Source organism: Vespa crabro, chromosome 21 (genome assembly GCF_910589235.1).
Source record: "Vespa crabro chromosome 21, iyVesCrab1.2, whole genome shotgun sequence".
Lineage (NCBI taxonomy): Eukaryota > Metazoa > Arthropoda > Insecta > Hymenoptera > Vespidae > Vespa > Vespa crabro.
The window spans coordinates 295,019-322,775 of NC_060975.1; the positions used below are offsets into that span (position 1 = coordinate 295,019).

Genomic DNA, 27,757 nt, shown 5'->3' on the forward strand with positions numbered 1-27,757 from the left:
GAGAGGGGAAGAGAGAGGGGAGCGAGAGAGAGTGAGAGAGAGAGAAGAGAAAGAAAAAATCCAAATCTGTCCGCGTCCAAATCGAACGTATCGAATCGAACGGTTCTGATTTTATGATCCGCGCTCCTGCATATTATTGTTTTTGATTTCAGTCGATGATGAAGTTGATGCTTCTCGACGTGTATATATTTTTACAAACGGTACTGTGCTCAATATATTGGGCTTTTTTCGACGAGAAACAGCGTAAAATATTTTCAAGACAGAGTATCAACGACTTCGGAAAAATGACGTAATGGTGTACGCGACAGACAAGATGGCGGTGGCATTCTGTGCATAGACCGATATACAAGCTTTTACATCGTCTAAACGTTACGTTGGTCGAAAAATTGGTTAATTCGAGAAGACAAGCTTTTTCGGTAACAAAGTTACACGGACAAAACGTAGAAACCTTTCTTCGTTATTATTTATCGTTTGTTATTATGGAAAAGTCTATAGTTTTCCCGCGCGTATTTTGACGATCGTAGGTACAGCCTACGCATTTTTTTGGCATCGTTTATGTGATATTCCGTATTTATAGCGACGGGAGACGTCGCGTAAGAATAGGTATGTTGCACTTTATCCTTTCGATCGCCTTAATTTTTCGTTTAAAACGTTTCATTTACAGGAATTACATCACTCGTATACCTTTTTCTATATGTCTTATATTTTCATTTAAACTAGTTCTTACGTTTCATTAATCACTTTGGAGTTGCTTTGATAAACGAAATCAATTGGTATAAAGCTAATCACGCATATGTATATTCTGCAGAGATGGGTCTACCTTGTGACTGGCAGATCAGCAAGCAAAAGATATCCGAACGTGGTAGATATTTGCTTGAGACAGGACAATGGTCAGACTGCAAATTTATCGTTGGTCAAGAACCCCATCAGGAAACATTGAAAGGACATAAATTGTTTTTGGCAATGTCTAGTCCGGTATTTGAAGCTATGTTTTACGGAGGTATGGCAGAAAAGAATGATCCTATACAGATACGCGATGTTCAACCGGATGCATTCAAGGCACTATTAGAGTATATATATACGGATCGCGTTAATCTTGGTTCATTTGAACTTGCCTGTGAATTATGCTATTGCGCAAAAAAATACATGTTGCCGTCCTTGGTGGAAGAATGTATGCAATATCTGTGGTTCGATTTGTCACCAAAGATAGCTTGTAGAGCCTATGAGTTTGCAAAACTTTTTGAAGAACCTGTGCTCATGGAAAAGTGTTTACAAATAATATGCACTAAAACAAATGAGGTTCTAGAGGAACCTAGTTGGGAAGAAGTAGAATTGGGTACAGTAATTACTGTATTAGAACAAGTTGATCTAGAGATTAATTCAGAACTTGATTTGTTTACTGCTGTTGAACGATGGGCTAAGGCAGAATGTGCAAGAAAGTCGCTTGATCCAACTGATGGAAAGTCTTTGAAGTCTGTAATTGGTAATGCTTTATCAAAAATTAGATTTTTAACTTTGACACCGCAAGAATTTGCTGAAAGTCCAGGAATGTCTCCATTGTTAACTCAAGACGAAGCTTTTGCTATTTTAATGAATATATTATGCACAGAAAATAAAGCACCACTACCCGAAGGATTTTCCAGTGATACGCACAATAGGGCAAAACCATTGATGAAAGCACAGTCGGCACATTTTTGTCCATCTGTGAGTATGTGTAATGTACTGAGTTGAATCTATACTTGGATTTTTATGTTGCAGTTCTATTAATATTTTCTTTTTTGTTTTTTGTTTATAGAAGCACGGACGGGTGTCCACTCCACATACCAATTCGTTTAGTTCATGTACATTTTGGCCCTCAACGTCTCTACACTACCAATTATCTTACAATAATGAAGGAGAAGGTGGTAGTAATACTGTACACAATGCACCACCAATGGTAGTCGAAGGAGGAACAAGAAAAGATTCTGGAAATTTAAGTCAAACGAATAATCCATCTACAGTTATAATTGAAGGTGGAATTCGTGAGGGACCAAAGTATTATTGTCTTCGAGCGATAGCCCATCAAACGGACTGCCTTAATAGCAATGTTTTAGATTGTTCTGTGGCATTTAGTGTGGACAAAAACATTTGTGTTATGGGTGTGCAAGTACCAACACAAATTGCAACTGTGGTATGTTAATTTATTAATGTATATGAAAAAATATAAGTTGGTCGATTTCATTAGAGAACTAGCATATATTTTGTGTGTGTGTGTGTGTGTGTGTGTGTGTGTGTGTATATACATACGTTTAATTACTTTTTACAGGCAAGTAATTTACATCAAAATTCAGATCCTGATACGTCATATACAGAAATACTGTATGCTCATCTTTTAGATTCTGATGGCAGTCGTTTAACATACACACATTTTACTACTAAAGTAAATGTTGGAACACTCGTGGAAATTACATTTAATCGACCTGTTTACATACAAAAACACAAGGTCTGTTTTTTTCCTACTCTTATGTATTGAAAATAAGAAAAGTGTTCTCTTTCTATTATAAAAATATCGCTATTTTTTCCAAAACAGATTTATCGCGTGGGTGTAGTCTTTAACAAAGTTGGTTGGTATCCAATGGGATTCTGCACGCAACGTATGACCTGTGATTCTGTATTCTTTTCATTTGGAATCGGTAATACTGATCACAGTGTCAGAGATGGTCTCATTCGTTCGATTGTGTTCACTTATTAACGTCAACGATCAAATCGTGTGTCGTTAAAAAATTTTAAATACGTATTTTGGATTTGTGATAAGACAAATGTCTACCCTATTCTGTTATGTATATTACATTGTTATTTTATCTTTTAAATTTGATTTCAATCATCATAAGAATATTGGAAACGTAAGAAATTGTACAAATAATACTCATTGGTTCTAGTTATAAAAAAAGTAGTGATGGACAAATTGTAATTTAATCGTTTCCTAATAACATGTAATTAATTGTATTGAAAGCTATAATAAGGAAACTTAGTGTACGTATTTAGAATTAGGTTTGCCATTTCACACTGACAAATTAATATAAATACGACTAAGAAAAATACACAATTAAATATTATGTTGTGAATAATCTGGAAATAATTGAATTATAACTTGTTCAACAGAGAAGGAAAATCTGTGTACAAACAAACTTTTTTTAACTTATATGAAAATATCAAGTTTTCTGTACAAAAACAAACCTGGATTTTACGGTTTAAATACCCTTATTAAAGATTCAATCGCATATAAACAGAATGTAGCATTGACTTTCCCTTAAAAAGTTTTAGCTTTTTAAAAATACTATATAATCAGTCTCGTAAATTAATTTAATAACATTAACGATTTTTTTGTTTATTTAAATGTATATCATATGTCGTTTTTAAATGTTTATATATAACATTTGATAGTACGCGCAAAATTAAATTAGAAAAAATTCTAACATATTACATACTAAAATTATCTGTTTGTGTTCCTCTTCTGCATTATCCGAGTATTGCTATGTATTTGTCGCATTTTAATGGTATGAAAACTTTTAATAAATCTCTTTATATTTACGCTTTTTTAATTGAGTTTAACTATATACATTTGGACATTATTATTATTATAATTATCCAAATGTGCATAATTATACGCTATAAACGAACTTTGTAATTATGCAGCATTTTAATTTAAATATGCCACGAAGAAGAGTCTCCTATTTTACAATTATATATGTATATATATATATATATATATATATAATTATATATATATATATATATATATATATATATATATATATATAATTATTTATATATATATTAAAAATTTTTATAATGTCAAATTATAATTATTAAGATTTGTGTATGATAAAATCCCATGTGTCTTTCCATTTTAATTTCAATATATCCTTGGTACTAAGGGGTATTGTCCCATAACTTAGTGCACCAAATTTTCGAAATACATAAATAATAAAAATTAGCCATGTAATAGTACTAAATGTTACTGCGTATAAAATCGTATTATTAGTATGCCGTCTTCTGAAATGAAAAGTAAATATGCATTATTTGTCAATGTTTTTCATTAAAAAATCTTATTTATTTTATTTTGTTTAAATAATGAAATTACCTTATTAAATAATAAATATGATCTATCATTGCTGCTGTTAAGAGGACCTTAAAAACAAATGCTGGTAAATAATGATGTAGAAATAAATTTCGTTCTACAAATACAAATGGTAAAAAATGTAAAAAATAGCCAGATAGTAATATGCCACCAGCATTAAGAAATCTGTTCCATTCTCCATTAATAATATCAAAACACATTCTTCTTCTTCTCATCATATAAAATATTAAAAGAATAGTATATACTATTAAAGCTGCTGTACCAGAATACCATATTGCTATGTTTCCTAAAAGATGGATTTGTGCCTGTAAATAAGAGAGAAACTTTATATGCATAAACTAAATAATTAATACAATTTATTTTTTATGGATTTCTTTTAACTTACATTGCTGTCATTAGAAACCCAATATGCTATGCCTCTGGACATAAGTGGCCATTCTAATGGTCCACTTGAATACATATGACTATTTTGTCCCTCTTGACCGCCAAATAACATTTTTATTTGCAATTCCACGAACTTTTCCCAAAAACTTAATGTAGTTGCACGCAATGGTATCATTTCTGCATTAATAAGTTCTCTTTCTCTTTGCTTTTGATCTTCATTTTTAGTATATCTATGTTCTTCGACATTCCAAATAGAATTCGATTGATCTACCAATCTATCTGCTACAATTTCATATTGATTGAAACCCCAATCAGGTAACTGTCTACCGCTAAATTTTAATGCATATTCAGTATTTACGTGTATCAGACGTACTTGGCTTTGAATAGCATGCCATATATTACCCGACTGATCTTTATTTGTTATTTCTACTCTCCAAAGATTTTGAGCAGGCATGGATACATTGTAGTCAATATAACAAGACACTTCTTGGCTTTGAGGTGTCATAGGTGCTGCAACGTCATGAGAGTTTAATGCTCGACTAGTAATACCATGAACCAATTGTATTACATCCCCGTGTTTTATTGGCTCACTAGGTTTTGTAACAACCAAATCATTTCTATCTGGCCTTTTTACTATCCACCAATTATTAACATCTTTAAATGAATAACAAGTAACTTGTTGTTGATGTGAACTTCCTCTACCATCTGGATATCTTAATGGATACATATGACTATGACTATGAAGCCAGCATGCTCTTCCATAAGTATGCCTCAACGTGATTTGTGAACCATGCGTAACTTCTAATGGTTGTCCCTTAGTAATACTTGCAAGACCGCCTTCTAAACTTGCCTGGAATGCACTGGTCATTACTGCATCATGCGGACCAGCTTTAGAAAGTGTTTCCAAATGTATATAGAAGACACCTAAATATATAGAACTCATAACAACAATTATTAGAACAATTCTCAATAACAGATGACCAAATAATCTTATCGTAGACAAAGTTTTTCTAGGTATCAAAGACCAATAATCTCTAGTGATGAGGTAAATGGCAAGGATCAATGAATAGAATCCAACATATTTCACGCTGAAAGAAAAATACGTCTTATAAAATGAATTTTATATGCAGCGGAATTAAAAAGAAAAAAAAGAAAAAAAAAAAGAAAACGATATAAAAAGTACATACCATACAGCACATGTTAAACTTGCAATTCCTAGAGACAACCATAACCACCATGAAAAACTTGTCGGTTGATCCATGACCTTTCTAAACTTTATTATACATAATAATCCAAACAATGAAAATTGAATTAACATACTTTCCATTAAAATGAATCGTGATTGTGTAAGAAGAGCATTATCTGAAATATACATGTAACAACATTTATCATCTTGTAAAGACTAAATCTTTGTCGTACATTATTATAATTACCGAACAATAAAAGTATTCCTGCAATCATAGCAGTCCATTGTTTCAGGCCTAATTCAAGGGCAAGATGATAAGCGGTTGGTATTATTAGACTACCACATAGGGCAGGAAATAAACGCAATGCAAAAAGAGGAACTGTATCGGCATATGGACTTCCTATTCTATCAAACTTGAATTGTCCATCGAAGCCTGCTATATATGCAGCAATAGAAATAAGTTGCTTTCCCAATGGTGGATGCGAATCAAAAAAGAACGTTCGTTTCATATATAAGCCCACATATTTGCCATAATGTAGTTCATCAAACCTATAGAATGTCATTGACATTAGTCGAATTATTCTAGAAAATCATTGTTAAAAATATTGAATAACTAACACTATACTTCTCGGTTCTTCCAATCTATAAAGACGTGTTATCAAACCAGCAATCAATAAAATAACAGCTATTAGATCAATTTCCAAATATATCTTTATTCTAGCTCGTTTTTCCTCATGTACTACCTTAGGTTCTTCTTCTAACAAATACTTTTCATTTGTTTTTTGCAATAAAATTTCCTGGCCACCCTATATTGAAACGTAATAAATTAGTCCAGTGTCTATCTATGAATGTAACTTATAAACGTCTTGATATTATGCTTATTTATTAATATCGTTTGGATGAAAGGAAAGGATCGAAAAATGTAAAAAGAAAGTGAAGGAGGAAGAAAAAAAATTCTATTGCATTACCTCCTCCCTTTGGATCCTATTTGTAACGTAGTCGCCGGTAGCGATTTCATCGCAATCAAACTTCGCGCTTTGTCGCAATAATCGTTTATTATCATTTGTTTTTGCTCGTCTGCGACGTACTTCCATCACGAGGATAAGCGATAGAATATATTCCAAGAGATGCAATTATTTAAGGATAACAAGTAAATACTTGCGATCGGTTCTCTTTCTACTATATAGAGAACGTTATTCTTCTAACGGCTGCCATCCACGTCAGCGATTAATAATAAGCATAAATCGATTGATGCCAAATTCGTAGTCGTATTATTTTCTTGATTTTTTTTTCTTTCCTCTTTGTTTTCTTATAAAAGATCTTATCGATATCGTATCAAGAAATACACCAATGAAATGTAAAAGGCGCTATATATTTTCTACTCGGTGATTGTGAAACTGCATGAACTATGGGAACGAATATGTAGCCTTTGGCTAGAAGGAACGTCCTCTTTTATACCCTCAAGCGATTGGCTTAGGTTAATGCAACGCTATATAAAATAACGGTACTTTCAACCAAAAATCTTTACTTTAATTTCGTAAGGACATCATTTATTATTATTCTTTTTTGCTTTCTTTTGCCTTCCACCGATTTCTCGTAGAAAATTGAAAGAACATACGATCGTTCGAAACTTTGGTACGTTGAAAATATCGGCAAGTCGAAGGAAAGTTCAAAAGAACGCAATAAAGATTATATATATTGCGAATTATATAAATAAAAAGAAAATATTTCGTATGTAATTCTTTTCCTTCATTTACAGACTTCAACATGAATATCAACGAGCAAGTTTCGTGTCCTATATGTCAAATCGATTTTCCATCGTCGTTAATTCAGTCTCATGTTACAAAATGTTTATTTTTGATCGACTCAAATACCGCGGGTATTTCAAAAGAGTCTAGTCAAAGTCCAGGAAGTAAATCACTTAAATCGAAAAGTTTTCCTATGAAGAAACCCGATAACAAGATTACGAAAAGAAAAATTAGTTCAGGACAAACATTTTTAATTACAAAGGGCGATTCTACGCAGCAAGATTTGGAGACCAAAGAAACTGTAATAAATTATAATAATTTAATACATAATTTGTATTGGTTGTAAGGCCAATTTAACTATTATTATAATCATCAAATGTAATTTATAGATAAATAATCCAGCTAAAAAATCTCGAATTAATGAACGCATACCACTTGCCGAAAGAATGAGACCCTCTAGTTTCTCAGGATATGTTGGACAGGAGCATATTCTTGGACCTCGATGTGCTTTGTTTCAATTATTACATAAGGGAGAAATACCTAATATGATTTTATGGGGACCACCTGGATGTGGCAAGGTAAATTAATGCAATATATTGTATTGCACAAAGTATATAAATTGATCTTTTGTAGACCTCTTTGGCAAATGTCATAGCACACATATGTAAAAATAATACAACCAATAAGATGCGATATGTAAAACTCTCCGCTGCTATGGCAGGAGTTAATGATTTGAAAGAAGTGATTAATATTGCTGCTAATGAACTGAAATTTGGTCGACGTACTGTAGTATTTATGGATGAAATACATCGCTTCAATAAGACTCAGCAAGATGTTTTTCTTCCTCATGTAGAATCAGGAACTATTACTCTTATTGGAGCTACAACTGAAAATCCTTCATACAATTTAAACTCTGCATTGTTAAGCCGTTGTAGAGTAGTTCTTTTGGAAAAATTGTCTACTTCTAATTTAGTGTCTATATTAAAATGTGCATTATCTTCGTTAGGTGGCATAATACAAATTTCATCCGAATCAAAGTCTATAACAAATTTATCAAGTGGAATTATTTCAGAAGCATGTGGATCTGGTACATTGTCGATTCCAAGATTCATTGTAGATGAAGCTACCATACAGTGGTTAGCAGAAACATGCGATGGTGATGCTAGAATAGCTTTAGGTGGTTTAGAACTTGCTGTGCTATCTAAAATGCCAAGCAAAGAGGAATATTTAGAAACTGATCCTGTACTGATAACATTAAATGATATTAAAGAAAATCTAAGGAAAACACATATGTTATATGACAAAAAAGGAGATCAACATTATGATATGATTTCAGCTTTGCATAAATCGGTAAGAGCAAGCGATGAAAATGCTTCTCTTTATTGGTTGACTAGAATGATCGCGGGTGGTGAGGATCCAGTTTATATAGCAAGAAGATTAGTTAGAATGGCATGTGAAGATGTTGGCTTAGAGGATCCAAAAGCTTTGAGTAAGAAGATATTAGTAAATGAATAAAAAAGAAAGCAAATGTATATATTAGCAATGAATTTTATATTACGTAAGGTATTGATATTTATTATAGGTATCGCTGTAAATACCATGAATGGTTGTAAAATGATAGGTATGCCAGAATGTGATGTTCTTTTGGCACAATGTACAATTTATTTAGCCCGTGCCCCAAAGTCTAGATTGATGGAAGATGCACTTAGAGCAGCTCAAAGCATAGTAGCAAATCATAAAGGACCTCAACCAGGAGTACCGTTACATTTAAGAAATGGTCAAACAAAAACTCTTAAGAATCTTGGTAATACAAATTTTTCCTTCCTTTTATTTGTAAAATTATTTTTCTTTGTCGTTTACCATATACCATTATTTTTTCCTTACAGGATATGGTAAAGGATATAATATGTTGCATAAAGACGAATCTGGATTAAATTATTTACCAGAAGGATTAGAAAATGTTGATTTCTTTATGAAAAATGAGGATATTAAGTTTTAAGATTTATAGAAGCTTTTCTTTTTTTCCTTTTTATAAAATATATATTTTTCTACAATTTTAGATATAATTATTTGAATTAAATACAGTGCAGATATATGTTCAAATAGATATATAGATCTCTAGATAGTGGAAATGTCGTTAAAATTTGTATTTAGAAATATTTTTTATATTTCCATGGTATTATATTATATTACTAACTAATGTTTCGTCAAATAATATCTAATTTTTTTTCCAAATAATAACTTTATTATTAGAAGGCATATTAAAGATTTCTACAAGCTTAACATTATTTGCTTCAGCTAAGTTTTCTAATTCTCTCAATTCTCTGAGGCCCCAATCAGAATTCATTGATTTTAAAGATCTGTCAAATTGTACATTACTTTCTGGTGTGATAGTCCCATCAATGGCATAAGGGCCGTATGTAAATAGAACACCATTAGATTTTAATAATTTGCCAGCATTTTTAAATAAACCGATTGAGCATTGATATGGTGCACAGTGCATCATATTAGCATTATATATGTAATCTATACTTTTTTCCAAAAAAATACCATTAGCCCAGGTTTGATAATCGGTAGTAATATCTATTTTTAAAGGGTTTTTTATATTAGAAAACCCATTAGCATGTGCGGCAATACTTTCTAATAATCGTGTTTCATATTCTGAAGGATAAAATGTAATGTGTGGAAAATGAGGAGCGAAATGAGCAATGTGTTGTCCCGAACCTGAGGATATCTCCAGAAACTTCTGAGTTGTACCACGTTGTATGTATCGTTGTAAAACTGACAAAATAGGATCCTTATTACGTTCTGCCGCTGGATATATCAGTTTTTTAGCAGCCATACTTGTGGACCTACTTTTTCACAAAATAACTTTTGTAGTTCTACTATCATTTAATCGTTCTGAATTATAATAGAGTAAAAAAATAAACATTTACTGAAATAAGGGTGTTCCTCACCTGTGACTGGCAGCACAATGAATTATGTTCATAGCTGATTATTACATTGGTGTAAATATATATCAGAGATATTTAACAATCTGAAAAATTCAAGAACTTTATACAGGATAATGAAATATAAAAAAGAAGGAGTACATCTATGGACAATGAATTTATTTTTATTTCTAATAAGGTTTATATTTTTATGACTTAATACAATAAATTCTCCTACAATTTATTAATTTACTATATATAACAACAACTATAAGCTTAATGATTTCTTTTGTCCGAGTTTCTTTTTGATTTAGAAACATGTTCTTGATTTTTCTTATTTTTCAGTGCATCTGGTATATATACTGAATGTCCTGTTTTCTTTAAATGTTCAAATAACTTGTTTTTACTAGGAAATTCAGCCCTGCAGGAAACACAAAAATGTGCTAAATCCTGAACATCGGCTATTCTATCTTTCTTATTTTTACATTTGTTGTCATTCTCTATTTTATTGCATATTTTTTTTGCATCCTTCGTTTTATTATTTTTATTTTTCTCGCAGGAAATTTGTGCTTGTTTTATCACATTATCAGTACTTTCAAAAGTCATTTGTGTCTTTTTATTTTCAAGATTTTGTAAATTAGACTCATTGGTTTCAACACTGCAATTTTGTCCTTCTGTTTCTGCACATATTATCTTAGGTAATTCTTTATTGTTCATAGCAATTCTACTTAAAGCAACTTTTCTCTGTTGTTGCTTTTTACGTTGCTTTTTTGACAGCCATATGTGTTCATCCATGCTATTGTCCTCCTCATCGCTATCGTGTTCTAGATTTTGTATATTCCTTCTCTTTTTTTTCTTTTTCTTTTGCTTAGTCTGTACCATGATTTCTTCTTCATCTTGATCCGACATTAACTCATCCTCAGAAGTTATGTTTTCCTCTTCATTCTCTTTCTTTACCATTATTGGTTCATCAAACAATTGTGGTCCAGTAGCCAAAGTAATAATATCTTCTGCATTAGATTTTTTTGCCCAAGCATTTGGAGGAGTTTGAGATTTTTCTTCTTCGTCAGATGTTAATTCACCCTCAGATATCTCATGCTCATTATCATAGCTGGTAGTGTTACTTATGTTAGGATTTAATAAAAAATCAGATAATTGTGGATCAGTTGCCAGCTTTACTTCGTCTCCTGGAGTATTATAAGAAGTTGTTATAGTGGACATGGACTCCGAGCTTGTTGTATCACTTTCGTCTGTATTTTCTTGAATATTTTGATCATCCTGTATCATAGATTGTCTCATAATACCAATATTTTCTTTATGTTTCTTTGAATTCTCATGATTAGCAAAAGCTTTATGGGTTTTAAAAATTTTATTGCAGGCAACGCAATAAAGAGTGTTATCATCTGTGTTATTTTCATTATCCGAATCTTTGTCGGAAGATAACTCTTCTCCAAATTCAGCAGCAAGATTTGCTTCAATATTTTTAAGTTCTGCTTCAACGTTTGAAAATCTGGACCAGTCGGATACGGTATGTTCTTTTAACTGTTTTTGTCTTTCTAATAATTGCATTCTTTTGTGCTCTTCTGTCTTCCTTAAATTTTCCTTGACACGTTCGGCGAGCAATGCAGCATGTGCTTGAACTCTTTTATCACGTTTTCTTATAAATGCAACCAAATTTCTAACTTGCTCATTTCTTTCTCGTTTTGCTTTATCGCGAATTTTTTTATTTTCTTTCTCAATAAGTCTAAGTATTCTCCTATTAGGTGCATGTCGAATATCATGGAGATCTAACCAAGCAAATGATCTTTTTGTACTGTAACTTTGCCAATAGGCATAAAATGGATGAACGACATCTTCATAAGAACTCTGAGAATTTCCAAAATTAGGTACTTCTTCTTCCGAATCACCTTCTGTAGCAAATTCAGCATCCTCTGATGTTAATTTCTCAAAAGCTGTTCTATAGACGGTATAAAAACCTTTTTCATCATCATTATAACCTTGGAAACAGCTAGTTGAAAAATATTGAAATAAATCAATTGAATCATCTTTATAGTCTTCTCTCATACCACCTTTCAAGATAGCTTCTCTATGCTTATCATACCATGCACGTTCATGAGAATCACTTAGTACCTCCCATGCTTGTTGAACTAATTGAAATTGTTCTTTAGCTTCTTCTGGAGCATCTAAGTTTTTATCTGGATGCCATTTAAGTGCTAATTTTCTGTAAGCTTTTTTTAGTTCATCATCGGTGACATTTCTTGAAACACCCAACACTTCATAATGACACTTCATTTTAATATTCCGTAATATCACTGCGATTTCTTGAATTTAATAATAATAATACTCGCACGTAATATTATACTTGTATTAATATTAAAATATATATATACATATATAATAATTATTATGCATTATTTCATAATAATTACTTAAAAAAATTTTTGTTCTTTTTTTTTATATTTTCTCTTATATTTGACGTTACGCATGTATTTTATAGATATAATCTTACCGAATATTAGCGAACAGCAGTCAATCGTCTTTAAGAATATAAATTAATCAACCTTTGAGTCAAAATATAATAACTATAAATCTGTACAATTCTTGCACTTTTATATTTTTATATACGGTATATGATCTTGCATGGTCTTGCGTTAATATTTACAGCTACTACATTAATGGCTACCTTCAGATTATACGGTTAGAATTTTATAGTCATGAAGTTAGTTACAGATATGTCCAAGCTCCAAATTATTGGAACGATTTTTAAAAGTTTACTTGGAATTTTAGTGTGTCATCTAATTAACCTTTAGGAAAAAAAATATTAAAAGGTTAATCGAAAAGATTAACAGTCATTTAATATCACTTGAATATTATTCGATATTCTTAATAAATAACTGAATCCTGGCATTATTACTCTAGGGATCTTTTGACATAGAACAGCTGATTGTACGATTCACTTGAGTGACACAATCCTCACATCAAGATGGCCGCGATCGTGAAAGTACAGTAAGGAAGGAACAATTTTCGGCATATAACGCCAATTTTGACGTTTGAAGTAGTTGTCATTGTTAATTGGTGTTTCTGGTAAATATTTTTGCATTTTTATACATTCCATTTTGATAAATACATGCAAAAGGTTGCAACGATATTGAAAAACATGTCAAGATCATTAGGATTGTCAGTGACATCTTGCGAATATAATATAGCAGACGCCTTCGCTGGAATTGCTTTTAATAATTCTTTAAGATTATAAACGATTATTGTTTCAATGTAATATGACAGGAAATTCTTGTCCATACATATATTCGATTTGATTTATTTTCTTTAAATCAAAGATATTAATATCGTCAATGCGAGTTACGATACAGATGAAAATACGTTATTGGTTTGTCATTTATTTATCTGAGAGTTATCTTTTATGTATCATATAGTCCTATACCTACTTGTAAATCATGTTTGTTCCTAGATTGACGTTTTTTCTTTTTTATAGACATTTCAGCTATTAGCCTACTTTATTTGTTATTTTTAAGTTTTCAATAATAAATATTAATGATATAAAGCATAAAAATTTACTGATTCTTTATTACTAGTAATTTTTATTTTAATAAAGTATTCCTTAAGTTTGCCTTGATCTGTACGAATTTAAATTAATTTTCAGATAAAACTTCAATATGACAGCAGGTACAAGTTTAGTAGTCCCTATAGTACTATGGGGTCGAATAGCACCAACTCATTGTATTTCTTGCGTTTATTTATCACGAGACCAAAAAACTTTAGTTACGGGATGTTACGATGGTCAGATATGTTTATGGCAAGTTGATCCCGAAACGTTGAAGGTAATTACATTTTGTCTTTCTATAAAAAGCTCCATTTTGTTTATCTTGATTTTTTTCTTTCTTTTTTTCAGATGACACCAAGATGTTTACTCGTTGGTCATACCGCTCCAATAATGTGCCTAAGTCGAGCTAGTGTTATCATGGAGCAAAATTATATTGTTAGTAGCAGTGAAAGCGGAGAGATGTGCACTTGGGATTTAGTTGATGGAAAATGTCGCGAAGCAGTAAAGCTTAACAATGTTCATACGCAAATGTTGCCTTATGTCTCAGCTGGAGGAGAAGACGTTAGATTGTTTTGTTCTGGGTATATAATAAATTAATTCTATTCAGTTCTTTTTAAATATCTAACAAATTTATAATATTTTTTTATCACATGTGTACAGGTATTATCCAGAGGTTTTAGTAATGGATCCATTTAGTTTGGAAGTGCTATTCACACTGAGTTCTCGGGTGAATCCTGATTGGATTAGTGCTTTGCACGTTCTACGGCCGGCCAAACGGAAAGGTCGGTTCTACGTGCATACAAGTTAGTTACACTTCATCACACCTACGCTTATACCATACAATGCTATCTTATCTTCTACCAATTTTTTGTCAATTTGTATTATGCACATATTTATTTATTTTTACAAAAGAAAATATAATAATGAAAAATGAAGCTGATATTCTATACTAGTTTCATTTGTCTATAGTGCTATGTTAATATTCATTATATATTATATCATCTGAAAATCTTTAATTTATCAAATTGTGCATAATACTTCTTGGTAACTCATAAGTATAATTTTGTAATGTTTCTCCGCTGGTTCAGCCTTTTTTAATTTCATTTATCTTTTATATTTTTATTCTATTATATTGTTTTATAATGTGGAAACATCAGTATAACAAATCTTCGTATTATGGTAAAAAAAGAGATATTAACCTATTATCTCTCTGTATTTTATGGTTTATTATCGGATTTCAAATTATGCGATTAATTCAGAAAAGTTTTCTGCTTTGGGTATAATATATAGATTTGATTATGATAAAATTCCTTTTAATTTAGAATTTTTCAAGATGGCCAAATATAAGAAGGGTACTTTGCGACTTCTTTAATTCGTATATTATATAATTTAGTATTGGTAATTTATATAATAGAGTTGGAATTTTAATATAAATTACATTGTTGCAGCATGTAAATGCGAGTGGATACAATCCAGTGCTAAAGCACTGATGTTCAACGCTATATCACTTCTGTCATCAATTATTTTTCTTAATATTATATTTTTCACAAATTATCTCTCTCTTTGCGTTACACTTTGTGCCATTGGTAGAAAATGAGTCAATATCACTAATCCTTGCACTATTACATTAACACATACTATTCATGCTTCTTCTCATCGAACATGACATCCTACATTTTAGTCTATTGATAGTATACATTACATTTATACTGACATGCATTGACTTAATTCCTTATACTAATTTGGTATACTGTACCTATCGTAAGTATATACTAATAATATTTATTTTTTATATAAAACTTATTTGTAAATATAGTTATTAATTTTAAGGGATTGTTGTTTCTTTTTTTCTTTTCTTTTCTTTTCTTTTTTTTTTTTTTTTTGAAGTTAAATAAGCATGTTGATATTTCATTTTCTCTTTCTCCTCTTTTTTTTTCTTATAATATACTAACATACTAAATTAAATATGGAGCTCTTTTTCTCTTTCAGTATTATAATGCACACGAAGTAAATAGATGGGTTATCAAAAAATGTTCCCTACAGACGTGTTAATCTTGTCTCATTTGATTTATCAATCAAGCATTTATTATTTAGATTTATTTTTATATATATATATATAAAAGCATGATGGGTTTAGCGTTGGTACAGTCTATTTCTATTTCTATGATATAAATAAAACTTTACTAGTAAAATATAAATTTTCTATATTTATTATACGCATGGAAATGCATGGGGAAAGTTTTTAATTATACAATTAATAATATTTATTTTTAAATTTTATTAAGAAAAAGTCCAGTATAAAGTTATGATCAACTGGATAATTTATTAAGATTTTTATTGTTTAAAATTCTATAGTACCTATTTAGATTTAGTTAACGCGCAACACAGGCGCTTTAATTCATTTAAAGACGACGTTGTGTTGGCTCTGACAACGACGGGTACAGTCAAGGTGTGGACGCTTTTGGGACACGAAAATCGTAACAGCGAACCTCTTTACGAACATGAGAGCAAACAAATACGATGTTTGAATGCTCTTGCGATGACTTGCTGCCCATACAATCAACGTACAGTTCTTATTGTATGCTCTAAATATTGGCAGGTTGGTTGTAATTTTATTCTAAATTATAAATATAAATATATATAATATTATGTTATATTATTAATTTTTTTTTATCAATTTGAATTATATAACGTCAATCCGTTATGTTTCTACAGATATTCGATGCGGGTGATTTTTCGGTCCTATGTTCCATAACAGCGCCTCGAGGTGAACGTTGGATGGCCGGTGATTTTTTGGCTGCAGATCGTGTTATTCTCTGGAGTGATGAGGGTCATGGCTATCTTTATAAATTGCCAGCTAAGTATGTTCTTGCAAAGAACAAGTTTACTTGTTTTTCTATTGCTTAGATTGAGATCTTGAAAAGCCCTATAAAAATTATTGATGTTACCTATCTCCATAATCATGTAAACATATTGATGATACACACATTTCTAATTTCTAATTTATTCCAGCAATCTAATTTAATGAGTAATTAAAATAGTAAAATATTTTGTAGGGTATAACAATACTAATGTGTAATTAAAATAGTAAAATATTTTATAGGGTATAACAATATTGTACTTAACATGATAAAACTAATATCCATTATTACACATATAAGTAATTAGAATGCCTGTCAGTTGTACTAGTATGTTAATCCTTAATCTTATCTTTTAAATTTGTTTAAAAAAATCAGCTTCCCTTAATTTTTAAATTGGAGCTGGATATTGCTCTGTAGAAGCACCTGCTGGCAATGCACAAATTCAATATTTTTTTCTCTCAATTTCTTTCTTCCATTTGTCACACATAACAGCATATTAGATACATAATTATTTGATGTCAAATAATAATTTCCTAAAATTAAATTTAATTATTATGCATTTACTATAATCTCATTATATCTTTTTTTTTTGTTTTAACATAGACATTACTAAAAATTAGTATTATTTATTTCATAATGTCATCCAATATATTTACACATAATCATTTACCTTTTATTGAAAGAACAACTCTTTCCATTTCTTTTTCCAAGGGAGTCCTATATTGCATTTTTCTTGAACATCATTAGATTTGTTTGATTATGTATAAATACTCTTATATTTAATTCTCCCCTGTCACAAACATCACATGCCAATTAACACGATGATCTGTTTTACGGTGATGTGTCTTTTCTACATAACATACATCTACTGCACTCCATGGGTGATCTGGTCTTCTAGCAAGCTGAAGGGCAAGGCTCTCAGCAGGTAACCTCCGTAAATCACTTTACAACGTGTTTTTTTTATTATAGACCTACCTCGATTCTGTCTTAATCTTATTGGTTTTTGGTATTTTTTTCTTTTTTCATATGATTATTATCATAATTTCCCTTACATTCATCCCTTTACTTTTACTATTTCTCATTTATTTTTTTTATTTATATCTCTCAGATTTCCTTTATGTCTTTTCTTCTTTCAAACCTTTTGCTGCTTAAAGGCTCAAATTATTGCTTTTATCACATTATGCATCTTCCATTTCATCATTATTCATTGACGAAGTATGATCAATTGGAAGTAATATAAATAAATAAATATATATATATATATATATATTGTTTTGTAATTTAAATATAATTGTATTTGGCCACATTGTCTATTATTTTATTCTATTTGTATTACAAGCAGCATTATAGGTTTATCATAATTAGTTGTTTTACATATTAACTCGTGTAATTTTTGTTAACCATCGATTAAGTAAATATTTTTTGTAGACTTACCGTATAAAATAACTACCCACTTTTCTTGCAATATTTCATTCATTGTATTACTATGTTTAATTTGCTTGAAACTGCTTTGCAAGAACCACTAATGCACACTTCTTTATGAGATATAAAATATGATAAAAGAATGTACATGTGAAAAGCAATGTTATAAAGAGTATATTTAATTTTTTTAATGTTTAACAATAATGAAACATTACTTATGGGGATACTTATTAATGTTTTTATCTGAATATAATAAAAATGGTCATAAGTAATGTGTATGTAAAATATGTTTGTAATTTTTATTTTGTATTTTATGATCTCAGTAGCGTTGCAGATAACAAAAGTTTTCATACAGCTGGGACAGAGTATGATCAACCTTATCTTTATTGTATTCTGACTCAACCAGGAGATAAGGTAAAGAAAAAATTGAATTATTTATTAAATTTTTAATCACGTTTCTCATTTTATTATTTTTAATTCATATATACGTTTTATTTTTGCATTAGCCACTGTCTTGCCCACCTGCAATGAGACTAGTTACAGTTCAAAGACAGAATAAAACATTAAAGTATTTACTCCGCGGTGATAGCGAAGGAGTCGTTGTACTTTGGAAAGTACCTGAATTAACAGCACAACAATTGGTACGGATATGTCAGAATGATGGTTCCTCAACACCTACATTATCGCCCACAGTTACAACAAGTTTAACAGCTGCTTGGGAAGCAATGAAACCACCACCTGTTGGTATCCTGGATCAATTGGATTCCGGAGATAAGAATGGTATTAAGTTGACTGCCAGTATATACTTACCACAGCAAAGTCGTTTAGTTGTTGGCCGTGAGGACGGTAGTATTATTATTGTACCAGCCACACAGACAGTGATGCTACAATTGCTTCATGGCAATCATCAGCAATATGATGGTAAAATATCCGTATTTTCTGTATGTATGCTTTTTATAAATATGCATGTTCTTGTTTAATGATTTTTTTTTTTTAATATTCTACAGATTGGCCACCACATCAGGTATTATTAGGTCATTCAGGACGAGTAAATTGTCTTTTGTATCCGCATGGAGCAGCACCACGTTACGATCGTGCACATCTTGTTTCTGGTTCCGTAGATTTTGCCGTTTGTCTTTGGGACTTGTATGCCGGTACATTGATTCATCGATTTTGTGTTCATGCCGGTGAAATTACACAATTGATGGTTCCTCCAGATAATTGTAGCGTATGTTAAGTTCTTCCGCCATTTATATAATTAAACCTTTTATCTCCTAATATTTTTTATAATTATTATTCATAATTTATTGCAGCCTAGAATACAGAAATGTATTTGCAGCGTGGCATCCGATCATAGCGTGACTTTATTATCATTGGCGGAGAGAAAATGTGTTGTTTTGGCTTCTCGACATCTTTTCCCTGTAGTTACTATAAAATGGAGACCTTTGGACGATTTTATGATAGTTGGATGTTCGGATGGTGCTGTGTACGTGTGGCAAATGGAAACTGGTCACTTAGACAGAGTGTTGCATGGTAAACAACATCATTTATTACTTTAATTTTAAATAGATTTAAGTATTATACCAACTGTGGATACTAAACCTTGAAAACACATTGAGAATTATATATTTTATAGATTATTCCTCTCACTCTGTCATCCTGTAATATATTTAATATAAAATATATAAAGCGTTTTTCGCATTGTAGGTATAATCGCCGAGGAGGTACTATTCGCGTGCGACGAGAATACTATGACAGCGGCTGGTGGAACTGCCGCTAGTGGTGAACTTGGATTAGCTAATCCAGCTGTACATTTCTTTAGGTAAATGAAATCTTGCAGCACGGATGGTGAGAACCTCATGTGAATTTAGCATTAGAACATTTGCAGAGTAATTTTATGTATTATGATTAACGTTATATAATTTCTGCAGAGGTTTAAGACATCGGAATCTATCGGCAATTAGGCATGCAACGCAAAGAGGTTTGCATCAATTGCAACAACTTCATGGTGGGCACGGTACAGATCATGGGAACCAAATAAAAGCTAAGGGATCACCGTTGATGATTCAAGGTTTTAGAAGCAATCCTAAGGATCCTGAAAGTCATATATTATTTTTTGATATTGAAGCATTAATAGGTATGTTTCCAATGTGTGTCGTATATAATTCAATGGATGATTTGCTTCTAATTTTAATGCATGGTTATTTATTTAGTGCAATTATTGAGCGACGAGTATGGCACTATGTCACCAGGATCGTTAGAATCTCAAGGATTAATTTCAGCATCCGAATATCAAAAGGTTGCTGCCCTCACTCAATCTGCAAGTCCAGACGCTCATAAAAAAATTGCAGGTATTTATTTATTGAATCATTATGAAAATTAAATCATTATGTGGATATATAAATCTTTCAATTATTCTTGATCCTTAAATAAATGGAGGTATTTCACTTGGTGTATGTCTTTGTAGATTTTTTCGGTCGTGTCAAGGATAAGGCAGGTGACGTTGAACGAATTTTAAAGGAGAAGGACCGTCACGGTATCGTCCTTAATATTGTTTTTTGTCTTTCAACTCGTAGTTTTGTTTATTCATTATGAAACATCCTTATTTTGATGCACATTCAAACGACTGTTCTCACATCGGAAATGTGCAAAAGAACTATGTCATCGATAATAATCAGTATCTGGGACAGCTGTTAATATGCTGTAATTCACAGTACTTTTTTTTTTTTTTTTTCTTTTTTTTTTTTTGTCCCTCTAATAAGATTCTAGGAGAAATTGTGCAATGCACATAATCGCTCGAGAGTTGCATGTTGTATGAATGACTTCATGAATATTCTAGACTTCATTTTATTTCACCTAATAACGCTAATCTTTACCACAATATTTATACAGTTCTTCGAACTTACTCAAGCGTGTTCTTAGTTTCCATAAATACTTTGTTGAAGGGTGTTTATGATAGACGAAACGTAATATCAGATACAATCATCATCGTAGTTAAATAGATAATCCAAAGTAGGAGGTTCCTTCGATCATATCTTCGAAGATAGTAAATACATCTAAAGGAGTTTATTTCTATAGGTATATTGGCTAAGATGAAGGAAGGGGCGGAGAATGTGCACACTAAATTACAAGCTAAGGCAGAAAGTGTAGGCCTCAAGCCGTCCACTCTTGACGGCAAAGGTTAGCCAAAAGAAGAACAAGGTGGCTTATGTCACTCATGTTATTGTGCATGGGTATTTCCGCCTTTAGAATTGACAATTTGCTTTCTATTTTTTGTATGTAGTGACAACGCATTTCTTGTTTCCACTTAAAATATAGGATATATCGAGTGTACTCGCTAATTTTCTAGCTAGCACGTGTGAAATATTATTTATATTTTATGCACGCATTTTTCAATTATTACCAGATCTCATGGTAAGTTACTAAATTATATGGAAAATGACAATATAGAATGCAGATTACTTATTTTACATGTGTAATAGTTGTCGTCACAGTTAGAGCTTCTTACTATTTGCTTATTACAAATGAAAACACATTAATATTATTTAATCATACTTTTATCAGTTCATAGCCATTTGTGTATGTGTATAGTTTGAACTAATCACTTATATACGTATAAAGAGACAAGCAACATAAGAATTGTTGTACACTACAAGTGCATTATCATAGCTTCTCAATTGTATTTTTTTCTTATATTCATGTTATATTACATTTATTAAGAATTTATTTTTTGCTTTCCAGCATTGAAAGATATTGAGAATATTTCTTCATGTCTTTTTTTAATCTCTAAAGTGGTGATATTTTTTTTTTACAGTGAAAATTGATATGCCTTAAATTGACACGGTATAGGCGTTCACTTAACGTAGCACGCATTCATCGCGTCGACGCACATTTTTGTAGATTTTCTAGAGTAATATTGAAATTGTAATTTATAATAGATTCTCTTATGTGTTTCATAGGTGACAATTGGAACAGTAATGATATCGCGAAAAACAATCTCAAAAGGAACGGTGCGTTTAGTGAGCCAAACGCAACGATGGAAGTTGCTCAGTTACTTCTAAGTCTTTTACATGCATGGGGAATGGATCCAGACTTAGATCGAGTTTGTGAAGGAAAATTAGGATTGTTGAGACCTATGGTACCAGTTTCGTTTGGAGTGTTATCTAAGGGAGGTATGAAAGTATTACGTTATAAATTATATAAATAGAAATATGTGTTATCTTAATTGAACAATGTCTTTTTTTTCTTTTTTTGCAGGCTATATGTCATTATTACTTCCAACTTGGCAAACTCAATTGGAACCTGCCGGTGAACCTGCAACGCAATTGGAACAAAGATTACCTGTTGAATTAGTAAGGCAAGAGAGACTTACTAGAGCCTTTACCGCAAGAGCCCATTGGGAATTATCAACAACTATAACAAGTAACCATTTATTGGCTGTAGTAGCATTAGCCAATACTTTAATGTCCATGAATAATGCAACCTTCGTACCTGAACAGGAACGAAATCGAAAAATGCACAGGTAAAATTAGATTAATCAAAATATAAGAAATAAAGTAATATCAAGAAAATGAATTATACTTTTTACTGTGCGTAGACCCGGTAATAGAGCAGCCGTCAATTGGAATAAAGCAGAAGAGGAAAATGAAGAAATTTATACTGTCCAGCAGGCACAAATCAAACAGGGTTGGTCTCTTTTAGCTACTTTACATTGTGTACTTTTACCGGACAAGGTAACCGCACAAGGTGGAGCAAAAACGTTTAAACGGCCGCAAGTAGAAATGATGGCACGCAGATGGCAACATCAATGTTTAGAGGTTCGTCGTATGTCGATTTCGTTTGCTGAATGACTTTTTGAATAACTCATTTTAAATCTCGTATTTTCAGATACGAGAAGCGGCTCAAGCTTTATTACTGGCCGAATTAGGCAGAATGGGTCCAAAAGGTAGAAAAGCTCTCGTCGACAGTTGGTCACAATATTTGCCAATGTATAGTACTCAGGAACCTATTGCACCACAAATTCAAAACCAAACTCCACCGACGTCAGGTAGCCCGGTTCCAATGAACGAGACGCAAGGCGATGATGAGGATGAAGAAGAAGAACTGGCCGAAGGTGTGTATGAATATTCATAAATCTATTATTTTTCTCTCTAATCCGGTATTATTAATATTTCAATAATTTCAGAAGTAAGCGTAGCTAGGAAGCCATCGAGCGTAGCGGAACTGAAACGTAAACAGACTACTGCGGTGGTATTATTGGGCGTAATTGGTGCCGAATTTGGTCAAGATGTTACTACGACTAACCAAAGAAGAGATAGCGAACAAAGGCGGAAAAGTTCGATCGTGGAAGGTTTTGGCATTGGAAATAACAATCTCGCTAGACACACCAGTATGGCTTTGACGCATCTGTTACACGCACCGCATTCTCCTAAATTACCTTTGCATACACCATTACGAAGGGCTGCCATTGATCTCATTGGTAGAGGTTTTACTGTGTGGGAACCATATTTGGATGTATCCAAGGTGAGATCAGGTTTTAAAATAAAATATACTTCTTTCTTTATTTTATATTTATATTAAGGCATTATAATTTAATTGCCATTGTCTATCAATATTTTATTCTAATAGGTACTTTTAGGGCTTCTTGAGATGTGTTGCGATGCAGATAAGTTGGTACCAAGTATGACCTACGGTCTACCGCTCACTCCTCAAGCTGATACATGTCGTACGGCACGTCACGCTTTAACTTTAATAGCTACTGCTAGACCGGCAGCGTTCATTACGACGATGGCACGAGAAGTAGCCAGATTTAACACGGTGCAGCAAAATGCACAAACTTTGAACGTCAATGTAGGAGCAAGCGTGTTGACTAGGGCAAAGCCCGAGATACTCAGAATAGTAGAACAATTAATTGACAAGATGCAAAGTGAAATGAGCGATCTTTTGGTCGAAGTATGATCGCATTCATTTTATTTTTAATATCTAACGTCGATCGCAGTAATCTTCTGTAGATATTAAATTTCATGTATTTTCAGGTCATGGATATAATATTACATTGTTTAGATCCTGGTCACTTGAAAGCGAAACCATTATCCGAAGTATTCCCTGCTGTTTGCAGATTCAATCAAGTTTGTATAAGTTCCTGAATTTAGGAAGAATTTATGAAGGAGTGTTCATTTATTAAATCTAATCTCGTAAATTTCAGGTCAGTCATTGTACAGCAACACGCAGGATAGCTGTAGGCGGCAGGGGTGGACAATTGGCGCTTTACGAACTTCGAGGTAACGTCAAATGTCAAACGGTACCCGCGCATCAAGGTCCTGTAACCGCATTAGCATTTTCACCGGAGGGCAAATTTTTAGTTAGCTATTCGTGCTCTGAAAATAAGCTTTGCTTCTGGCAAGTAAGTAAATAACATATATATATATATATATGTTATATTTTTTGAGATAGTCATAATATATATTCTATCAATAAGCTTAGAAATAAGTAGAAATATTAAGAAGAAAATGTTTTTTATTTATTTTTTTTAGCAAACGAGTAGTGGGATGTTCGGTCTGGGTAATTCACAAATTCGATGCGTTAAATCATACAGTACTGCGCCCATCAACGACGTAACGCGATTGAATCCTATGCGTTTAGCTCGACTCGTATGGATAAACAATCGTACGGTCACGTTGATGTTAGCCGATGGTTCCGAGACTCGTTTCAACGTTTAAAACTAAATTTAGAAGAATTATTCTCCATTTAATCGTTGTCGTCGTCGTCGTCGGACAAGCATAACATGGAGTTTGATCAACGATCTGTAGAAACAGAGAGATTAAGAAGAGTGCCACCGCGGTCGTAAGTGCGCTTGTTGGTACTTAATAGATCTAACTATTATTCAGATTTAACGAACGATACGATATACGTGAGAAATGTTTATCTCATAACAGCAGGATGCGTTATCGCGATAGATTTCTTGAAAATGCAATGTAAGATATCGACGTTTTTGTTCCTTTAAAACTTATTCAAGGTATTGTCATCTTTTTTCGTTAATATTTCCGCTCGATCTTAATTTGGTGCTCTATTCGATGAATCGTATATGTGTATGTACAAACGGCCAGACTTTTGGGCTTTTTGAAGGAATAGAGAAAATAACCCACCTTCGAAAACTAAATACGCTTTATAAAAGTATAGTTTATTATATCAATAGTAGCGTAATCGTACGTTTCTTTACATCACACACGTAGTCTCTTATGTAGATCAAAATCCGATCATTTACAATGTCAGAATAACAGTGGACGTGTAGCATACAGAGGATTGGAAGCGTCCTTTAATACCGAAGCGCCTATATACTCGTCGTATATCCTCAGATCAGAAACAAATTGAAAACTGTAATATCGTTTACACGTGTATATATATAATGCATACCAAAAACTACCGCCAAGGGTTTGTATATACACCAGTGCCGAGATATAAGGAAGTTGTATTACCGATTTATATGAAGTTGTAGATCAAAGCCTTTAGCTTCTAATAAGTCGCTTCTAGTTTATTATTTGATTTTTGCGGCTCTTACACGTTTTATTCGATGCTGTTGTACGAAAGGAATAGACTGTATGTTATTTTTCCAAACTGTTTGTTAAATTCTTTATTGAATTTTGACAGATGTAAACTGTTCGGTCGTGCATTCCTTGGTATAAAAAAGTGATCAGACAAGAGTAGTTGAAAAATCGTTGAAAAGTATTTCATAAGAAAACACTTTCTTTATGATCACTTATTACATGTACACAATCAATTTGATTTTATTGTACTAAGACTTTAGGAAAGAGAAGTAGTATTCGTTTGTTGTTGTTGTTGTTGTTGTTGTATGCATGTTTAGAAAAATACGGCTATCGTTTCTTTCTCGTTTTCTTTCAACGTGCAAATTTTGTTTTCTTTTTTTTTTTCTTTTTTTTCTTATTCTTTTCTTTTTTTTTCCTTTTTTTTTCTTCCCCCCCCCCCCATTCATAATAAAACACACCGCATATTTGTGTATAGAGTATGGCAAAAATTATATATATATTTACATAGTGTAATTTATTATTGTTATCGTCTCGTGCGAATTGTTTGCACTCTTTGTGCGCCAAAACAAGTAAATCTAAAGACACGCACGTTCTACGTATGTAGATGATATATGTATCTGTCCGATAGTAATAGAATAATAATTTCTGTCAATAGCAACGATAGCAACGTGCTTCCTTGTCTCTCAGATGGCCGTTATTATCGTTGTCTTTTTTACAATCAATAATTGGTATTGCACAAAGTATGCTCGACTCTGAACGATTCCTTCGACAAATAGTACGTGCGTGTAATTTATTTATAATAATAATAATAATAATAATAATAATAATAATAATAATAGTAATAATAATAATAATAAGAAGAAGAAGAAGAAGAAATAACAGTAATATGGATAAAGTTTGTTAAACGCTAAGCATTATACTATGAATTGTATTCTTGCTATAGTCGTTTTTGCTGCGAATTGTCGTCGTGTCGGTAAAAGGAAATAATAATTTTGAAAAGATGATACCGAACTTCGATCGTATCGGCAATGAGATTAAAGCTTCGTATGTGCAAAGAAAAAAAAAGGGGCGATAAAACATTCACTTTCGCAGCCCGAAAAAGTATTTCTCCTTTGATCGATCATTCGTCGAACGCATTTGTAATCGACGCCATAGGTATTTAAGTAATTAGAAACGATTAAAGTATTTCGTGGTTGATAAAGGACCGATCGCAAACTAAGAAATATCGTTGTTACTCGATTGATCGTGATTGCTCGACCTAATCAAGCCGTCTCTTTCTTCGAGGAAACCTTAAAGCTCTCATCGACGAGGATCTAACGCGAGTAGCGAGTAGTATTCGTTTCATGCAGGCGTGTAGACGATCGATACTCGTGTTTGTAATAGCGGAACAGAGATTGTATTTTCTCCAACTACGTTAACGAATAAAACAATCGATTCGTTTCGAGAGAGCCTTTATAATAATAATAATAATAATAATAATAATAATCATCGCGCGCTATCAGATGCGTGCGATCGTTCTGATAGAGGACAACTGTGTATATAAAAAAGAAAAGAAAAAGAAACACCGAAACCGATCTATGCCTAACTGTATCTATGTAATTATTTCTGTGTATATTATACTTTATCGTATATCATTATGCGCGTGAACGCATTCGACTTGATTCGCGAGAACGATCGTTTCGATCCTCTTCTTCGATCTTCGACGTCTGTGCGGCGTAAAAGTGGGAAAAATTGTACTGCAACAGTTGTTAATCGTTATGCAATTATTGAATGTATTTAAGTGTATGTAAATCCAAACATAATGCGTTGAAAATGCGATAATATATGCGCTGTAATAATGACGCCTTTCATTTTTTCGCGCGCAGGCTCCTGATTGGTTACTTTTCGAATATCGTAATACGTAAATACATCGATAGGTGGCGCTAAGATATCGACGAATTCCAAGCAAAATGGCGGCAAATGACGGCGGGCAATTTAAGAATTCGACAAATTTTACTATCGTT

General features: G+C 32.1%; 6 protein-coding genes across 18 annotated transcripts; 3 read left to right on the top strand and 3 right to left on the bottom strand.

The window, feature by feature from the left end:
- Positions 1 to 33: 33 nt before the first annotated feature.
- LOC124431316 lies at positions 34 to 3,570 on the top strand. Its single transcript, XM_046979065.1, has 5 exons — positions 34 to 603; positions 809 to 1,704; positions 1,796 to 2,170; positions 2,306 to 2,482; positions 2,570 to 3,570. Exons 2-5 carry the CDS (start codon positions 811 to 813, stop codon positions 2,729 to 2,731), a joined length of 1,608 nt encoding a protein of 535 aa, XP_046835021.1. The 5' UTR covers positions 34 to 603; positions 809 to 810; the 3' UTR covers positions 2,732 to 3,570.
- Positions 3,571 to 3,802: 232 nt separating this feature from the next.
- Positions 3,803 to 6,794, bottom strand: LOC124431589 (protein O-mannosyltransferase 1). Of its 2 annotated transcripts, XM_046979667.1 has the most exons (7): positions 6,659 to 6,794; positions 6,309 to 6,496; positions 5,938 to 6,239; positions 5,692 to 5,866; positions 4,506 to 5,592; positions 4,124 to 4,425; positions 3,804 to 4,035 (listed from the first exon to the last, which is right to left on the bottom strand). In XM_046979667.1, exons 1-7 carry the CDS (start codon positions 6,782 to 6,784, stop codon positions 3,849 to 3,851), a joined length of 2,367 nt encoding a protein of 788 aa, XP_046835623.1. In that variant the 5' UTR covers positions 6,785 to 6,794; the 3' UTR covers positions 3,804 to 3,848. The 2 variants fall into 2 exon arrangements, with proteins under 2 accessions (XP_046835624.1, XP_046835623.1); XM_046979668.1 differs by lacking the exon at positions 6,659 to 6,794 and having other exon boundaries at positions 3,803 to 4,035; positions 6,316 to 6,453.
- LOC124431591 (ATPase WRNIP1-like) lies at positions 6,713 to 9,492 on the top strand. 3 transcript variants are annotated; one of them, XM_046979672.1, is made up of 6 exons: positions 6,713 to 6,840; positions 7,450 to 7,739; positions 7,828 to 8,016; positions 8,072 to 8,927; positions 9,021 to 9,242; positions 9,325 to 9,492. In XM_046979672.1, exons 2-6 carry the CDS (start codon positions 7,458 to 7,460, stop codon positions 9,435 to 9,437), a joined length of 1,662 nt encoding a protein of 553 aa, XP_046835628.1. In that variant the 5' UTR covers positions 6,713 to 6,840; positions 7,450 to 7,457; the 3' UTR covers positions 9,438 to 9,492. The 3 variants fall into 3 exon arrangements, with proteins under 3 accessions (XP_046835628.1, XP_046835626.1, XP_046835627.1); XM_046979670.1 differs by lacking the exon at positions 6,713 to 6,840 and adding an exon at positions 7,057 to 7,194; XM_046979671.1 differs by lacking the exon at positions 6,713 to 6,840 and adding an exon at positions 7,086 to 7,227.
- Positions 9,489 to 13,018, bottom strand: LOC124431593 (methyltransferase-like 26). 2 transcript variants are annotated; one of them, XM_046979674.1, is made up of 3 exons: positions 12,878 to 13,018; positions 10,396 to 10,475; positions 9,489 to 10,293 (listed from the first exon to the last, which is right to left on the bottom strand). In XM_046979674.1, the coding sequence occupies exons 2-3, from the start codon at positions 10,425 to 10,427 to the stop codon at positions 9,657 to 9,659; spliced, it is 669 nt and encodes a 222-aa protein (XP_046835630.1). In that variant the 5' UTR covers positions 10,428 to 10,475; positions 12,878 to 13,018; the 3' UTR covers positions 9,489 to 9,656. The 2 variants fall into 2 exon arrangements, with proteins under 2 accessions (XP_046835630.1, XP_046835631.1); XM_046979675.1 differs by having other exon boundaries at positions 9,497 to 10,290.
- On the bottom strand, positions 10,570 to 12,674 carry LOC124431590 (dnaJ homolog subfamily C member 21). The gene has a single exon (XM_046979669.1). It carries the CDS (start codon positions 12,658 to 12,660, stop codon positions 10,645 to 10,647), a length of 2,016 nt encoding a protein of 671 aa, XP_046835625.1. The 5' UTR covers positions 12,661 to 12,674; the 3' UTR covers positions 10,570 to 10,644.
- Positions 13,019 to 13,318: 300 nt separating the features above from the next.
- LOC124431588 (WD repeat-containing protein 7) lies at positions 13,319 to 27,595 on the top strand. 9 transcript variants are annotated; one of them, XM_046979657.1, is made up of 25 exons: positions 13,319 to 13,452; positions 14,027 to 14,204; positions 14,276 to 14,508; positions 14,588 to 14,730; positions 16,336 to 16,526; positions 16,643 to 16,788; positions 17,687 to 17,713; positions 18,534 to 18,624; positions 18,717 to 19,131; positions 19,218 to 19,438; positions 19,524 to 19,743; positions 19,918 to 20,032; positions 20,142 to 20,347; positions 20,424 to 20,561; positions 20,678 to 20,746; positions 21,289 to 21,390; positions 22,170 to 22,382; positions 22,468 to 22,732; positions 22,808 to 23,027; positions 23,098 to 23,323; positions 23,396 to 23,733; positions 23,839 to 24,162; positions 24,246 to 24,338; positions 24,416 to 24,613; positions 24,744 to 27,595. In XM_046979657.1, exons 2-25 carry the CDS (start codon positions 14,040 to 14,042, stop codon positions 24,927 to 24,929), a joined length of 4,545 nt encoding a protein of 1,514 aa, XP_046835613.1. In that variant the 5' UTR covers positions 13,319 to 13,452; positions 14,027 to 14,039; the 3' UTR covers positions 24,930 to 27,595. The 9 variants fall into 9 exon arrangements, with proteins under 9 accessions (XP_046835613.1, XP_046835615.1, XP_046835614.1 ...); XM_046979659.1 differs by having other exon boundaries at positions 23,399 to 23,733; XM_046979658.1 differs by having other exon boundaries at positions 18,537 to 18,624.
- Positions 27,596 to 27,757: the final 162 nt, after the last annotated feature.